This window comes from Ictalurus furcatus, chromosome 15 (assembly GCF_023375685.1).
Source record: "Ictalurus furcatus strain D&B chromosome 15, Billie_1.0, whole genome shotgun sequence".
Taxonomy (NCBI): domain Eukaryota; kingdom Metazoa; phylum Chordata; class Actinopteri; order Siluriformes; family Ictaluridae; genus Ictalurus; species Ictalurus furcatus.
In genome coordinates, this window is record NC_071269.1 from 8,790,503 (window position 1) to 8,808,074 (window position 17,572).

Below are 17,572 nucleotides of genomic sequence, written 5' to 3' on the forward strand. Positions count from 1 at the left end.
CCATCCATCCATCCATCTCCTATACCGCTTATCCTCTTCAGGGTCACGGGGAAACCTGGAGCCTATCCCAGGGAGCATCGGGCACAAGGCGGGGTTACACCCTGGACAGGGTGCCAATATATATTATATATGTTTAAGATAATAACGTTTTTTTTCAGTTTCACATTATCTATTTTAATTAGCAGTTTTCTCTTCTTCAACTGAGGAAAATAGTAAACGGAAAATAAAATGACATTAAACTATTAAATAAAATTTAAAAGGGAGCAAATGATACATTGAAATAGAAAAGATATACAATGAGAGATACTACAATAAAAAGGAAAGAAAAAAAATATAAAATGAGACAGATAATAGAAGTCTGAAATAGAAACCCCATAAAGGAAAAAAGGAGGAAAAAATAACATTAATATTTTATTTCTTAGCAGTATTTCATGAAGGAGCGATTTCCACCAATCAGCTCAAGAATCTCACGCGCGGACTGGTGATTGGAAGTTAAATTGTGACAGACTGTAGAGTCAACCAATCAGTACAGAAAAGACAGACGGTCTAGCCAATGGAAGCAGAGTAAGTGGGCGGGGCTTGTGTGCCACAGTAACTACGCAGAAGAACATAAACAGTAGCGGAGTGGAGACGGAGTGATCCTGTAGCAGGTATGCGTGTGGGTGTTTAAGTAATAATAATAATAATAACGCGTTTATTATTAATTCTTTATTTAAAGCATTTACGAACTGATATATGTTGGTGTAACGATTTGGTTTAATCATGTGTGTAATATCCGTGTATAAAGAAATCTTCACTATTGTCGCTTTTGTAAAAAAAAAAAAAAAAATAGCTGTATAACGTTAGTTAGCGGGACCGTTAAGTCTTTTTCAATGTGTGAATGTGTTCATCGTGGTTAAATAAACACATTAATCAAGCAGTGTTGCGTTTTGTTATTCTGTGCATTTTAAGCCGTTTGTGTTTAGATGTGAGCGCGCGGGGGGATGGGTAGGCTTAGTTTTTCTGTTTCACTAGTCTTTTTTTTTATTTTTACCCAATGCGCAAACTGAAATTTGCATACTCAATAACATAGTAGACATTTACGTTTTGTTTTCTTTTAATATAAAATCAAAAATGTAAAAAATACGTCAGGGTTTCAGATAAACAGCAGATCAGCATGGGGACAGTGAGAAGAATGGAGTAGCGTTATTTTCCCTCAGCCATTTCCCGACAAATCTGGTTTACTGTCCTCTGATTGGTCGATACGAGCCCGCCTTCCGCGCTGTAATTGGTTAGTGATTCGTGCTCGTAATAAGTTAACCAATCATGGCACAGGAAGGCGGGATTTGTCTGGACTCAGTGGGAAAGACGTGATGGTGTAGGATTAAGCGGGAAAGAAAATGGAGGCACCATTGTTCTGGTTAGCTTAGCATTAGTAGCGGCTGCTAATCACCAGAGCGGGCCGTTGTACTGAGGTGAATCTGATTTCTCATCGAATACAATTCACGTTTAAGCAGTTCTACAAAATAATCGTCCAAATATATACACATACAACTAATAAAAAACATAGTAAAAATTCTGAGGTAGAAAAAAACTGGCTCAACATTAAATCTGAAGTTAACTGAATAAACCCATACAAACCAAGTGCACTACTGAGATTGAGGAATAATATCACCTACACTTTATCAAGTGCATTTAATGGGATTTATTCTTGCACACCGCATATATAAAGTGAATTTATTATATTTTCATGTTCTTGTTGCAGCCATGGTGAAAGATGCAAATAAGCCGAAAGGCCGGACCTCAGCATACGCTTTCTTCATTCTCTCCTGTCGGGAAGAGCACAAGAAGAAGAGCCCGGGCACCACGGTGAACTTCACCAAGTTTTCCAAGACCTGCTCAGAGCGATGGAAGGTGTGTGATTGTGTGTAAAACATGGCACTGTTGCTTAGTGTGTGGTTAAGTGGGTGTAACATGGCTGTGTGTGTGTTTAGACTCTGGCTGCGACTGAGAAGAAGAAGTTTGAAGATCTGGCGAGGGCTGATAAAGACCGCTACGATCGGGAGATGAAGAACTACATCCCTCCTAAAGGCATGGGGAAGAAGGAGAGGAAGAAGAAGGACCCTAACGCTCCCAAACGTCCCCCGTACGTGCCCCGATCCCATCACTCGCCATCCGAGAGGTTTTCTCAACATTAGACACGCTACAGCTGAAATCTGTCTCCTTCTCTTTTTCCAGGTCGGCGTTCTTTGTCTTCTGCTCAGAGCACAGGCCGACGGTGAAGGGCGAGTACCCCAGTCTGACCATCGGAGACATTGCTAAGAAGCTGGCTGAGATGTGGGGCAAACAGAGCCCTAAGGACCGCACGCCCTATGAGCAGAAAGCAGCTGCCCTGCGCCAGAAATACGAGAAGGTGAACCTTCATCTCACTCGTTCACTTCAGATGTTTCTGATAGTCAGTGAGAGAGTAACATCACATTAATCTTTAACCCTCTTACCCCGTATGGCCGAAAAACCGGCTTGCCCGTCTTTGATCTATTCCCGTAAGGACGATAGACCGGCTTGGTCGTCTATGCCAAATCCCCGTAAGGCCGATATAGAGGATTTACAGTGTAAACGTTATTCCCGTAAGGCCGGTGTACCGGCATTACTCTGCTATGATTCCTTACTTACTTAATTATTATTTTTTGACCCGGAAGGTTGATGACGTCGCGACATGATTACGTTTTTACGCCGGCATTACGATGAAGATCCAAGCGTGAATATTGGTGTAATAGTAGAAGTGAACTAAAAATGCCAAAGTGAAAAGCTAATCGTGTTCCAGCTAAAGTTACACCTACAGTGAACACAGGTACATCTAAAACAGTAAAAAAAAAAAAGAAAAGAAAAGAAAGAAAACATACAGTTACACAGGCGAGAGCGAGGATTCTAGATAGTGACAGCAGCGAAAGTTCAGACAATGTTGAAACCGAAACTGATAGAGACGCAAACTCTCCTGATTCAGACCCTGATCCGTCTTCATCTTCACCATCAACCAGTGCGACTGACACTGCAGGGGTCTGGAGTCATAACGGGACCATTTCTGTGCATTCGTGAAAACACCACCTGCTGGTCTGATTATCACCAGAAACTTGACTTTTGGCGCTAAAATGCATTTATTTATTTATTATTTATAAAGGCATTGACCACATTGATGCTCGTATGGTACTTCTAAATGAGTATAAGGATTTTAGCATAATTTCTCTAGTTAAGAATTGTGCTCTAAGTTTAGTAAAAACACTGAACTGCTTCATTTTCAAAGTAATATTACACAAATACATTATTATACATTGTTTCAAGGCCTAAAAATGTTAAAATTAAAATGTTGATTTTGCCCCAGGAACTCAGGGTTGGCGTGCTGTTTCTCTGGGGAATATAGGGTTATGGGACATAATACTGTGGGAACTTAGGGGTAAGAGGGTTAACATCATACAAAGTACATGTTCAGATCATCACACACTCACTTGAGGGAGTGACACAACTTTTATCTGGAGTCTGCTTTATAGTTTTTATTAGTAAATATCAGCATCATTCAGCTGTACTGGCAAACAGCAACAAAAAGGTCATGTGATGTTATGACAAGATTTTAGGAATTAATCCCTAAATGAGACCAAAGCAGATATTTTTGGGTTTATTTTAGAACTTGAGTCAGTGTTTTGGTGTAAATTGTCCCAGTGGGAAGTGAACAGCAAGTATCTGCTTTGGCCTCGTTAAAGGGTTACGACTTTATCAGCTGTGATGATGCGTGTTGTGTACACACATACACCTATTGTTTCCTGTAGGATGTTGCTGCGTACCGCGCTAAGGGCGGGGCCGGGGGTGGAGCTTCCAAACGAGGCCCAGGCCGACCCACAGGCTCCACTAGGAAAGCTATGGTCGAAGCTGATGATGATGACGATGAGGATGATGAAGATGAGGAAGAAGACGATGAGGAGGAGGATGATGAGGATGATGAGTAGAGTCTCGCTGTGTGTGTGTGTGTGTGTGTGTGTGTGTGTGTGTGTGTGTGTGTGTGATAGCTGCTGCGTCTATGCAGGATCACTTCACTGGGGTTTGGGGGGTTTTAACGTGCGTGTGCGCGTGTGTTAATGTGTGCGTGTGTGCACGCGCGTGTTTGTTAGTGTGAGACCAGCCTAAGCAATAAGTCACAGATGTTGTGATGTGTTTATTTTTGTACGGGTTTGTGTTTCAGCCATGTGTAGAGTACAGTTTTATAATAAACTCACTCTTATCTACACTCCCTGTGTGTGTGCAGAAATATTGGCACCCTGCATTAAAATAAGCATAGATCCATGTCACATTATGGGTTATATGTTGATCTTAAACTGTAATTTTTTTTTTTCTTTTTCAAATAAACCATTTAAATAATTTTTTTAAAACCAGATTTCTGTTGGTATAAAGATTAAAAAACTCATGGTGATTCCAAAAGTATTGGCACCCTCAAAATTACTATGTGCTGGAGAGAATGAGAGCACAGTCTGTTCCTGTATGAATGCTGGGGAAGGTGAGGTGTCACATGATCACATGATAAATGAAACGTTTCTGACTTTGCAAACCTCTATATATCATTGTGCACGCACCAGCCAATCAGGAACAAGTATTTTAATGCTCTATTTTACAACTCGAAAACGAAGGGGAAAATGAGAATATTGCTGTTTTGCATGTTTTCCACAAAATCTTTGTGGACCCACACACCGATTAAAGCAACAGAAAATCAATCTGAAGAATTCTAACTATTCGGGGGGGTGTGTTCAGGGCTAAAAGATTAAAATATTAAAAATGAAAATATCCAAAAGCTTTTTAAAAGAGGTGAAAGACCTTTGAGGCAGGATTAAAGAGTAGATATATAAATTATTACAGAATATATTTGGATTGTGATTGGTCAGGTGTTGATTAGTTTTCTATAACAGTAACTTTGCTTCATCTCACCACCAGTATTTATGGCCTGTTGTGTATATTGGTATGTATTAATATATTAAAATAAACTCCATTTCCTATTAATTCATGTGACTCACTGGAATTATATACAGAGCCCTCCACTAATATTGGCACCCTTTGGTAAATACGAGCAAAGAAGGCTGAAAATTTTTCCTTATTGTTTAACCTTTCAATATTTTGTTCACAAAAATACTCTGCTCTCATGGATATCAACCAATTACAAACACAACACAGGTTTATCAAAAAATATCTTCGTTAATTATGTGTGCAACAATTATTAGCACCCTTTTAGTCAACACTGTGTTATCTCCCTTTGCCAAGATAACAGCTCTGAGTCTTCTCCTATAATGCCTGAGGAGGATGGAGAATATATGGCAAGGGAACTGAGTCCATTCCTCCATACAGAATCTTTCCAGATCCTTCAAATTTTGAGGTCTACGCTGGTGGACTCTCTTCTTCAGTTCACACCACAGGTTTTCTATTGGTTTCAGGTCAGGGGACTGGGATGGCCATGGCAGGACCTTCATTTTGTTGTCAGTAAACCATTTTTGTGTTGATTCTGATGTATGTTTTGGATCATTGTCCTGCTGGAAAATGCAAACACAGCCCATTTTAAACTTTCTGGGAGAGACAGTCAGGCTTTCATTTAATAGCTGTTGATAATTGAGGAGTCCATGTATCCTAACAAAATGTCCAGGTCGTCTGGCAGAAAAATAGCCCCAAAACATTAAAGAGCCACCACTATATTGAACCGTGAGCATAAAGTACTTTTCCATATGACTACCTCTCTGTGTGTGCCAAAACCACCTCTGGTGTTTATTGCTAATAAGCTCTATTTTGGTTTCATCTGACCATAGAACCCGATCCCATTTGAAGTTCCAGTAATGTCTGGCAATCTGAAGTTTGTTTTTGGATGAGAGTAGAGGCTTTTTTCTTGAAACCCTTCCAAACATGTGGTGATGTTATGAATGACTAAGGGAATTTGGCATGTGTTACCTCATATTTATACCCCTGTGAAACAAGAAGTCATGTTTGAACAATTTCCTGTTCCTAATCACACAGGTGTACTAAATCTTTTTAAATATCAATGGGAAAATACTTAAAATATTTCTCATATGAACTCATAGAAGACCAATAGTTGTTGGTCACATTTAACAAAGATTTTTTGGGGGGATAAACCTGTGTTGTGTTTGCAATTGTTTGATAACCATGAGAGCAGAGTATAAAAGCACGCCAGAGGTCCTGAGAGTAACAGGTATAGTCCACACGCACATCTTGACTCTTAGAAAACACATTTTATTTACAAAGTCTGTACTCAATCTGGATGAAAAACAGAAATGTAAAACAAACCAAAAAAAGTCAGGAGAGAACTTCAACATGGGGTCTGAGTGGGGTTTAAAAAAATAACACATTAAAACTCCTCTCTCTCTCTCTCTCTCTCTCTCTCTCACACACACACACACACACACACACACGGAACTCAATCATCATCATCATCTTCATCATCATCTTCATCCTCTGGGTCTCGTTTCCTCTTTTCTCCTTTACACTCGTCCTCATCTACAACCAAACACAAAGTGAGTGAGTGTGAGAGAGAGAGAGAGAAACATGAATTATAGCGCTCTGGAACAGACCTTCCTCCTCATCATCATCATCTTCCTCCTCATCATCCTCACCATCCTCCTGACCCGAGTCTTCCTCCTGACAGAGAGGGAGAGAGATTGAGACAGATATTACACAGGGCTACAGTGTGTGTATTGTGTGTGAGGCTTCACCTCATCCCCACTCACCTCTTCATCATCCTCCTCCTCTTCATCGTTTTCCTCGTCCTCATCATCTTCTCCATCTTCATCCTCATCTTCCTCAGAGTTCACTGTATAGTGGAGGAGAAAGTAGAGTTATACATCCTGCAGGCTGACCTTTAACCTTCTGCAGCAGTGTACAGACAGACCATTAGCTCCCTGTGTGTGTACCTTCATCCTCATCCTCATCACCTCCCTCCGCGTCCGAGTCGCTAACCTCTCGGTCCTCGGGGTCGTAGCCATCCAGGTAGGTGATCTGGGGGAGGAGCTTAAACACACTCGCCCTGTAATCATCCAGGGTCGTGACCTCACAGTTAAACAGGTCCAGACTCTTCAGACGTGGCAGATCCCTCTGCAACACACACACACACACACACACACACACACACACGTCATGATCATAAGAGTGTGAGAGAACAAGAGAGAATCCCTCCTGACGGGTAAAAGGTCAGAGGTTAGGGCTCACCAGTGGCTCCAGCATGCTCAGGTCCTTCAGTTTGTTGCCACTCAGGTTGAGGTGTGTGAGGTTGGGCAGCTTCTCCGCCAGAATATCCAGACCAGCCGAGATCCGGTTATCACTCAGCTCCAACTACACACACACACACAAACGTGTTTAACCTCAGTTAAACATGTAACATTCATTACACCATTATAACACACACAGGAAGAGTGTGCGTGTTCTCTCACCTTCTTGAGTTTGTGCAGTTTGGGGAGGTTGGAGATCGACGTCAGACCCACGTTAATCAGACTGAGGAACTCCAGGTTCACAAACTCAGACGTCAGACCCTCGACCTTCCCCTCATCAGAGCGACAGTTATCAAGCACCAACTCACACACCTGACACACAATTATACACAGAGAATTCCCATTAGTCTAATTAGCTAGTTTATTATTATTATTGTACTAAAATCTTTTAATGTTTATCCTCACTGTAATTCCTTCTTTCAATCATTTTTACATCACAAAATATTTGTTTCATTTCAGTTTTAATCTTTTATGTATCTTTGAAATCTTGGAGTTGAAATTTCATAAAGATTAAATACTTATTCCTGCCAGTTTACCTGAAATAACTGCGTGTGTGTGTAGCTAAAGATCAGGAATAAACTTTTCCACTGGTGTTACAGTTTCAGATATGAATATGAAACGTGTGTAAACTTTAATTGAAATAAATGGTAAATATTTTTAGAGCGGCAACAACTAATAGATAAATATCGATTATGATAATCGTTGTCAACGAAACTCATTATCGATTAGTTGGTCTGCGCGGCATGGGGGAGATTTACTCATTACACTACTTCTGTTCCGAAAACACGCTTCGGAGAGTAAATAAAGTTGTGTCCCAAAAGAAGTACTGTACACTTACACTATGCACTACCATCTAGTGGGTGGATTTTAGAAATGTAATATCATCTCAAATATCACTAGTGTTTTTTACACTAACCGGAAGTATAAACCACTTCCACACGCACGTAATGCAACACCGTTACCTTTAGCCTAATACCCAGAGTCACTGACACTGACTTTCTTCACATTACTGTTTGTCAGCGTTACCTTTTATTCCCAGCATGACCTCAGTCTCCAACAGACGGAGGCGAAATCGTCACGTGACTGAGGAAGAAAGTATGCGACCTCTAAGTCTTCTAAGGCAGGGAGCATTTTATTTTAAACACCATGGAGAAGATCAAACTTAATAAAGCAAAGTTTGTGTAACACGAGCATGACAGTGATGTGGTCGTGAGTTGCTTAAAAGGTTTCATTTAATTTCAGTTTATTGTCATTATATGCTGTATTTGCACATTTGCAGTGATACTTCTGTCGTTTATTATAACGGAAGTGTTGTGTTTGTAACGAGCCCGTGTTGCTGATCATGCGCTGTGTAGACGCGGTGATGCACAGTGTAGCTCGAGTAAGATCTGTAATGTCTAATTAAACACTATGATCGAAAGTAAACCAGTAAAATAATATTCCTAAAGGCAGTGCGGAACAGAAACCACAAGGTGCAGTGAAAGGGAGTTTTTATTATTCATTTAAGACTGTAGTTTAATTCTGTGCATCCATAAAAAAAAATAATGCATGCATGCATGCATGCATGCATGCATGCATATATATATATGCATGCATGCATGCATGCATGCATATATATATATATATATATATATATATATATATATATATATATATATATATATATATATACACACACACACACACACACATATACACACACACACACTTATTTATTTGGTTTATAACTACTTATGCATCATTTTTTTTATGGATTCACAAAAAGAACCGAATTAAACTACACTCCTAAATTAATCATATATATTCTTGTGTGTGTATTGGGTTCTTTTCTGTTTCGAACAAACAGTTGTGTAAAGTTTTAGTCTAAAGTTTATATTTATAACACTGAGTTTGTGGATTTTATTTTAAATAAACAACAAAAAATATCGCCCCATCGAATAATCAATTAAAATTAAATTAATTAACCAATTAAAATAGTTGTTAGTTGCAGCCCTAAATATTTTACACCCAAATTAGTCTTGTATAATAACCGCTCATTTTTTCTCCTCAATGCAGACTGTCGTGTTGCCATAGTAACCAAATCACACTACGTAATGCTATCCACAGACGGTACAACCCCGGATCCTGCCTCATCCAGCATAGCCTGCACTCAAAAGACCCCTGTTGGGTAGGTGTTGTAACCGCCTGGTTTAAAATCACGTCATTCCAACGCGTTAGCAGCATTAGCTCATATGCTAACATACATATTGAAAACTCATTGTTTCTGCTTCACCACTGAAATGTTTTTTTCCCCTCAAATTAAATACTTATAATATTTAGCAAGTAGTGAAGCCATTTCCGTCGCCACTGTTAGCATCTTATCACACGCCATATAATACAAATCACTAAATTTCACTGACAATAGAGGCTGTTAATGATGATGATGATATTATTAATAATAATAATAATAATAATAATAATAATAATTATTATTATTATTATTATTATTAAAGAACTAAGAGAAAAACTGCTACGCGTAAATACAGGCGAAATAAAAGACTAGCTCAACGCTAAGCTAGCGCTCGGATTCATCAATAGGACCGGAAGCGGTAGGGGTGCAGAACGTCTCGGAGTGCGCGCTTCTGTGTGGAACACAACGCTCATGGCGGGAAGACCGCGCGAGATAGAGTCGCTAATCGCTAACTCGTCTCAGTAAAAACGATTTTTTCCCTCCCAACGCTGTATAATGTTAGTTAAATCTCTCAGTCAGGGTGTTATTAAACTAGTCGCGTCTCTGTGGCCCGATAACATCAAATATAGTGATTACAAAACGCAAATGTTTAACTTTCAAAGACAAGTCACGTGACCTACTTTTCTCTCCACACAGCAAACACCCAGCAGCCTGAGAACAAACCCAGTGTACAGAGCAGACTGATAATAATCACCTTAAATATACAGGCCTAAAGGCATCCAGCGCTCAGAAATAAATCACTAAATAACGTAAAAACCACTCTGAACAAATCAAAACGAGTTAAACAGCAGCGTGAACGCGCGCGCGCGCGCACACACACGTGCGGCTGTGAGGAATGAAACTGTAATTACAGTGTGTAACATTTCTCTCCAGCTCTCTCGCTTACATCATTAACCCCTCTTTATTTCACTGATTAGTAAAAGTATTGTGTGCAGCTCACGTCTGACGGCGTCCTGTTCCGCAGCTCCAAGTGAATCCTCTTCTTCATGTCCATCTTATCAGAAATAAAGCGAGTTTAAATGTGAGATGAAATGAGAGTGAGCAGGCTGTGAAAAGGGAGAAACGCACACAATCACACGAGTTTACCATGAATCAATCTCTCTGTCTTCTTCTCTTCTCTTCTCTCTGCAGCTCTATAGCGCCTCCGGCGGCGGCGTTACGTAACTGCGACGCACTGCCGCGTGATGACGTCACTACCGGAGCCGGAAGTGAATTCCTCAGGGTGATGAGGTTTTTTAATATCGCTGTTTATTTTCCTCAGTATTCCGTGACTTTCTTGAACCGATAACTAAAATGCCCAACTGTTTGTCAATTCTATTTCTGTTTCCATTAATACACAGAAAATAAATAAATAAGTGTGCTCCATGAAGACGTGGTGTGTGAAGGTTGGAAGAAGGTAGAAGAACTCGAGTGTCCTGCACAGAGTCCTGACCTCAACTCCACTGATCACCTTTGGAATGAACTGGAACTGGAGTCTCCTCACATCAACATCAACGCCTGACCTCAACCTCATTAACGCTCTTGTAGCTGAATGAACACAAATCCCCACAGCCATGCCCCAAAATCTAATGGAAATCCTTCCCAGAAGAGTGGAGCGCATTATAACAGTATAGAGGAATAAATCTGGAATGGGATGTATCCTTTAATTGATGTTCATCCTAACATCAATTAAAGTGACTTATTAATCCCAAATAAAGTCCAGCTGTTCCTGTAAGATTCTCCTGACATCTTGGTAACATCTAGCTGGAAAAGCCATGGGCCACAAAGAGCTTATAATTAGGTACGGTTTCTGATTGTTGAAAAATATAATTCAGGAGAGGGTTACAAAATATTTCCAAGGCATTGGATAGACCGTGGAACACTGTAAAGATAATAGTCAACAAGTGGAAGCCTTTTTTAACCAAAATATAAATGTTAGAAAATAATCCAATCTCCCAAAACCATGTGGAATAATGTGTTACGGTCTGATGAGACCAAAGTTGAACTTTGTTGAACATACGTTTGGCACAAAAAAAAACCACAAAGCACATCACCAAAGGAACAGCATCCTCACAGTGAAGCACGGCGGTGGTAGCATCATGAAACACAAAGCGCATCACCAAAGGAACAGCATCCTCACAGTGAAGCATGGAGGTGGTAGCATCATGCTTTGAGGCTGTTTTTCTACAGCTGGAGCTGGGGCTTTAATTAGGGTGGAGGGAATAATGAATAACTCCAAATACTAGTCAGTTCTGGCACAAAACCTTAAGTCCAAAACACGTCAGATGACGAGGAATTTCACCTTTCAGCACGACAACGATCCGAAGCAAACCTCCAGATCAACAAAGGAATGGCTTCACCAAAACAAGGTCACGGTTATGGAACGGCCCCGCCAGAGTCCAGACCTAAATCCAATCAAAGATCTGTGTGATGACCTGAAGAGGGCTGTGTACAGGACACGCCCTGCCCATCTGACAGAGATAGAATACTTTTATAAGGAAGAATGGAAAAATATTGCTAAGTCAACAACTCTTCCCCAGAAAGACTTTATGCTGTGATAAAAATCTAAAGCTGCTTCTATTAAGTATTAGTTTAGTAAGTTTTAGGGGTGTGCAAACTTATACAATCCGGTTATTATACATTTTATATATATATATATATATATATATATATATATATATATATATATATATATATATACACACACATACACATATATATATATTCCCCATAAAATGATTTAATTTTACAATAAAGGGAGAAAAAGTTCTGACATGATTTATCTTGGTTTCATTTTTTTACATCACAAAAAGCTGCCATTTTAAACAGGGGTGTGTAAACTTTTATATCCACTGTACATCACCTGTCTGTTTTCAAATACTCCTTTCATCCATTTATTATTCCGGGGTCAAACTGAGGACCTTATAAAGGATGTGAATGTGTAGAGTGTGTGTGTATGTGTGTGTGACTCAGGACTCATTACTCATCATTAGTGACACTGTATTTTATTTTACGTGTGTGTGACATTTGTGTGATCACATCAAGTGATACGACTTTTACAGCTTCTGTTCATCCAGCACAGGAGAGAGCGAGAGGCACACACACACACACACACATATACATATAGATATATAGATATATATAGAATTATATTTATATATACATAAATAAAACCAACAGGTCCATACAGGAGATAAATATATGCATCACAATGACATTTAATTAATTTACCTTCAGGTTCTGTTCAACACAAAAACATGCCGCGGTACACACACACACACACACACATACACACACAGTGAAGGAGGTGATGTGGTTATGGAGGGCTCAGGAGTGTGAAGGTCTCACACTGGGACAGTTATTGCTGTAATGATTATTGGATACTGATTGCTGGATATCAATTATTCATTAATAAAACATTAATTATTCATAAATTATTGATTAATTAGTTGTTACTGATTGATCAGTATCAGTGCTGGAGAGATTCTGAGTGATACACTTGAATGGATACACTTTACATCATTATATTTATTCAGGATATTGGATGATAAAGGTGTGGATCACATTTTTTATGTAAATACATAACTAAAGTAGGCGGAGTTTCATTTTGTGGGCGTGATTCAGTGAAACAAAAGCCATTGGTAATTTTTAATGCTAATTCTGAGCATGCTAATAGCTAATCTAATCACACTTCTTAAAACAGGGTGTGGGAGAGAAATATTTGTTATTATTAATTTGACTGGATTTTTGTTAGATGAAAATGTAACACTAGCTAATGTTGTTGTCTAGCTACAAGCTAAAGAGCTGTCCATCACTGAGCCATGCCCACATCTAGCTAATCCTGTGCACTTAAAGAGTAAATACAACAGTCACATGTGTAGCTTCGCTCAAATAAAATAAAAACAATGCTGAACCGCCGAACAAATCACACTGAGTTTACGTAAATTATAAATGCTAACATGCTAATGCTACTGTTAATGCTAATGTTAATGACGTAGAACAAAACGGAGAAAACATTCACACTTCAGCCATAAACACACTACAGTCAGACATACGTTTATCAGCTGTGATGTGAAAACAAAGGAAGAAATAAATTCACACACTCTCTTAAACACACATACAGTCTCACATACACACTCTCATACACACCCACACACACTCACATTCACATACACACACACAGAAAATTTATAATCCTCACTATTATAGTGTAACAGCTTCACTTTAAACACGTTATTAAAAATCCATAAAGTTAATTTTACACGACTGCAGATACAGAAACACCAAATCCACCAATCAGAGCGAGAGAAACCAACTTCCTCTGTGTAACACTGTACAGGATAATACACACACAAACACACACTCACACATACACACACGCACGCACACATGCACACACACACACACACACACACACACACAGGTTGTGCATACATTGGAATGTCACTTCCACATGAGCTGAAACTAAAGAAGAGTTTAATAATTATAATGAACAAACAAACAAACAAACAAATAAATAAATAAATAATGGAGCTACAGCTCACACAGAAACAATAACAGAGTAAAAAGTGCAAATGAAACAAAACACTACAAATCACAGGAACTGGAGTGTTTCTCATCAGTGATTATTATTCATACTTTATGAGAAAGTCATTTAAATTGTGCTAGAGGCGTGAGCAAATAAATAAACAAACAAATAAGTAAACAAACAAACAAAAAGTTCAGGAGAAATGAAGGAGCATAAACAGGGCGTGTCCTAAACACCTTCACACACTGCGTCCTTTGGAGTTTCCAGTCTACGATTTAAGGATTTTGATTGGATGTGAGAGAACCCTGGGGAACCAATCAGAGTGAAGCTCCGCCCTCAAACAGAAATCCTGTATAATTTCTAAAGGACTGAGCGTATTTCACACAGAGACTATGTTCAGCGATGTCTTTCTCTAGCAACACCACGTAGTTATGCAGTAAACGCAGATTTAAATAAACACGCTACGCAACCGAGCCTGTGATTGGACGTTAAAAACGAGGCATGTCTGAGCCGAATAATTCACTAACGACGGCTTTCAGGAACTTCTTCCTGTAGTCGAGGAATTTTGTTATGACATTGTAACTGTGCCACCTGCAGGACTGGAGCTGCAGATCTTACGCACCAGCTCATGAGCCCGTGTAGGTGGTTTCATCATCATGCGGCTCTCACAGACGCCGTCTCCGTATTCAGCCTGAAGAGAACTGTACGTGTCGAAAACAACAACTTCTGATCTTTAACACTTACATTTTAACCAGCGTTTAAATCCACAGCCGCTTTTACACACTCAGGATTACGCAAGTGCAGAAAGGCCATGAGTTATTTATTATATTTTCTTTTACAACTTATTATCCTCATGATGTGGAAATGCATAATTCAGCATACAATTAATAAAGCAATCATATAACCATCTGAGTTCTCAGCAAAGGAACCCTGTAGAACCTCGCTGAGACAATTCCTGTCATTTTCATTCCTGATGCCATCATGAGAAACGAAACAGTGTTAATGTGGATAAAGTAATCATCAGAAATGATCACAAACTCTTATCTATAAACCACGCGTACTGAACTAAACTGCATTGTAGATTACAGCCAGGAAAGTGAGACCTGAGTGTTAAAGCAGAAATATAACCAGACACTCATCAAAATTCATATATTATTTCACTTACGTTAATAGTGTGACATAAAAAGTGTGAAATCTTGTGATATCATTGATGTAAGTGACAACAGGTCAGGAAACAAAATAAATAAATCACACACACACACTCCAGAGCCACCTCTAAAGCAACACTGAACGGGCACACAAACACTTCAGAGTGTGCTATTAATTATTTACTGTAACCTCTTCATCACCATCATCATCAGAAATGCTGGTGAAGTGGTTGAAGCATAGCAAGGGGCGGGGCTTAATGAGGCAGAGGAACCAGGATGTCGACATAGTTGATGGGGAAGAACCCCGACTGGCCGTGGATCATCCCCTCATACCAGTTATCATCGATCTGATTGGTCAGCGTGATGATGTCACCTTCCTTAAAGCCCAACTCGCCTTCATTCTCCGGCTCGAAGTCATACAGAGCGCGACAACACGGCTGATCCAGAGGAGCTACAGATACAGAGAGAGAGAGAGAGAGAGAGGGAGAGAGAGAGAGAGAGAGAGAGAGAGATGGATAGAGAGATAGAGAGAGAGGGAGACAAAGAGATGATAGAGAGAGGTCGAGGGAGAGAGAGAGATGGATAGAGAGATAGAGAGAGGGGGGGAGACAAAGAGATGATAGAGAGAGAGAGAGGGAGAGAGAGAGGGAGGGAGAAAGAGATGGATAGAGAAATAGAGAGAAAGAGAGAGAGAGAGGGAGACAAAGAGATGATAGAGAGAGAGAGAGGATGAGAGAGAGAGGGAGAGAGAGGGTGAGAGATAGAGAGAGAGGGTGAGAGAGAGAGGGAGAGAGAGGGTGAGAGAGAGAGGGTGAGAGAGGGTGAGAGATAGAGAGAGAGGGTGAGAGAGAGAGAGGGAGAGAGAGAGAGGGTGAGAGAGAGAGGGAGAGAGAGGGTGAGAGATAGAGAGAGAGGGTGAGAGAGAGGGAGAGAGAGAAAGGGTGAGAGACAGAGGGTGAGAGAGAGAGGGTGAGAGTGGGTGAGAGATAGAGAGAGAGGGAGAGAGAGAGAGGGTGAGAGAGAGAAACGATGATGAAGCACACAGAAGTGTGAATATAGTGCTTAATCTAGAACTTGTAGGGGTAACGTGTGTGTGTGTGTGTGTGTGTGAGTGTGTGTGTGTGTGTGTGTGTGTACCTGGGGAGCGAGCAGGTGATTTAGCGGTGTGTATTCCTCCATTGTGAGTTTCACTGGGCAGCTGTAGCTCCATGCGTGGTTTAGGAATGTATTCTTTCCTCGGCTTACTGGAGGCCTCCTTTATCCTGTGGTACACACACACACACACACAACATAAAATTCCCAAACTCCTATCTCTCTAAGCTCCTACATTCCCAGGAATCGTATGTCCTGATGATCTTATTGGTGTACTGAGCACAGGTGCACTGTGGGATGTGTAGTCTGAAAGTTTCCTGAAACCCTTCAAAACCATCATCATGTTTCTGCACATTGTGACATTTCTACATCACCTCTCCTCCATCTTGCTGGAAAGCTGCTGGAGGATATCAGTGGCCTGTTGGTGGTATTCCAGCTGAGCCTTCACAAGTGCAGCCAACTGGCTCACCTGCTCTATCTGCACACACACACACACACACACACACACACACACATACCATGCACATACAACGACAGAGGAAAAGATTAAACAAGAGACCAATCACAACAACAGAACTCATTTTAAATGTGTGTGTGTGTGTCTCGTACGTCGCTCTCCAGCAGGTTGAACATGCTCTGCTCAGCGATCTCCTTTGACTCATCAAACTTCTCCAGCGCCTGTTTGATCTCGTCGTCTGTGACTTTGCCATGACGCTTCTTTTTATAATCGAAGTCCAGACGCCGACCCTCCATCTTCTTCAGGTGGTGCTACACACACACGCACGCACGCATACACACCATACACACACACGCGCGCGTATACACACCATACACACACACACACACGCATACACACCATACACACACACCAGAAACGCAGTCAGACCTTCAAGCACTAAAACCACACCAGACATAATGTAAAAATGTATGAGTCAATGTGTGTGTGTGTGTGTGCGTGTATGTGTGTGTGTGTGTGTAAGTGTTACCTGTATCTCTTTGACATCCTTGTCATGCAGATTCTGTAGTGGGTCAATAAAGTTCTGTTTGACCTCCATGTCCAGAGCGTCCTTCACCTCTCCGAGCTCACGCATCGCCTCACCTGCGTCTATCAGAGCCAGACCTGGGAGAGAGAGAGAGAGAGAGAGAGAGAGAGAGGGTGAGACAGAGAGACAGATGGAAAGAGAGATGGATAGAGAGAGAGAGAGAGAGGGTGAGAGAGAGAGGGAGAGAGAGAGAGAGACTTTTAAGACACCTGTATTGTATCCAATTTTTGAAATTTTTACACATTTACATTTTTAAAATATTATTTCCA

General features: G+C 40.4%; 3 protein-coding genes across 9 annotated transcripts in view; 1 reads left to right on the plus strand and 2 right to left on the minus strand.

Moving 5' to 3' along the window:
• The first annotated feature begins 498 nt into the window (after positions 1-498).
• Positions 499-4,255, plus strand: hmgb2b (high mobility group box 2b). Its single transcript, XM_053642833.1, has 5 exons — positions 499-650; positions 1,745-1,893; positions 1,974-2,125; positions 2,218-2,392; positions 3,801-4,255. The coding sequence occupies exons 2-5, from the start codon at positions 1,747-1,749 to the stop codon at positions 3,975-3,977; spliced, it is 651 nt and encodes a 216-aa protein (XP_053498808.1). The 5' UTR covers positions 499-650; positions 1,745-1,746; the 3' UTR covers positions 3,978-4,255.
• A 1,976-nt stretch (positions 4,256-6,231) lies between these two features.
• LOC128619010 (putative acidic leucine-rich nuclear phosphoprotein 32 family member C) lies at positions 6,232-10,649 on the minus strand. 2 transcript variants are annotated; one of them, XM_053642831.1, is made up of 8 exons: positions 10,600-10,649; positions 10,454-10,507; positions 7,446-7,595; positions 7,225-7,347; positions 6,930-7,110; positions 6,747-6,829; positions 6,591-6,657; positions 6,232-6,516 (listed from the first exon to the last, which is right to left on the minus strand). In XM_053642831.1, the coding sequence occupies exons 1-8, from the start codon at positions 10,600-10,602 to the stop codon at positions 6,437-6,439; spliced, it is 741 nt and encodes a 246-aa protein (XP_053498806.1). In that variant the 5' UTR covers positions 10,603-10,649; the 3' UTR covers positions 6,232-6,436. The 2 variants fall into 2 exon arrangements, with proteins under 2 accessions (XP_053498806.1, XP_053498807.1); XM_053642832.1 differs by having other exon boundaries at positions 10,454-10,635.
• A 2,778-nt stretch (positions 10,650-13,427) lies between these two features.
• sh3gl2b (SH3 domain containing GRB2 like 2b, endophilin A1) overlaps positions 13,428-17,572 on the minus strand; it is a 9,914-nt gene continuing 5,769 nt past the window's right edge. For all 6 annotated transcript variants that reach the window (XM_053644142.1, XM_053644143.1, XM_053644141.1 and 3 more), the window contains 5 exons: positions 17,247-17,380; positions 16,870-17,028; positions 16,635-16,738; positions 16,306-16,430; positions 13,428-15,619 (listed from right to left, as the gene is read on the minus strand). In XM_053644142.1, coding sequence (XP_053500117.1) covers positions 15,423-15,619; positions 16,306-16,430; positions 16,635-16,738; positions 16,870-17,028; positions 17,247-17,380 — 719 coding nt within the window. In that variant the 3' untranslated portion in view covers positions 13,428-15,422. The remainder of the gene's footprint in view (positions 15,620-16,305; positions 16,431-16,634; positions 16,739-16,869; positions 17,029-17,246; positions 17,381-17,572) is intronic.

Excerpts from the sequence above, each read along its gene's own strand:
- hmgb2b (XM_053642833.1), top strand. The coding sequence starts at position 1,747 with ATGGTGAAAGATGCAAATAAGCCGAAAGGCCGGACCTCAGCATACGCT. Across the intron at positions 2,126-2,217 it reads AACGCTCCCAAACGTCCCCC|GTCGGCGTTCTTTGTCTTCT; the intron begins GTACGTGCCCCG and ends CTCTTTTTCCAG. Across the intron at positions 2,393-3,800 it reads TGCGCCAGAAATACGAGAAG|GATGTTGCTGCGTACCGCGC; the intron begins GTGAACCTTCAT and ends TGTTTCCTGTAG.
- LOC128619010 (XM_053642831.1), bottom strand. Across the intron at positions 7,348-7,445 it reads AACTGCACAAACTCAAGAAG|TTGGAGCTGAGTGATAACCG; the intron begins GTGAGAGAACAC and ends GTGTGTGTGTAG. Across the intron at positions 6,517-6,590 it reads TGATGATGATGAGGAGGAAG|ATGAGGACGAGTGTAAAGGA; the intron begins GTCTGTTCCAGA and ends GTTTGGTTGTAG.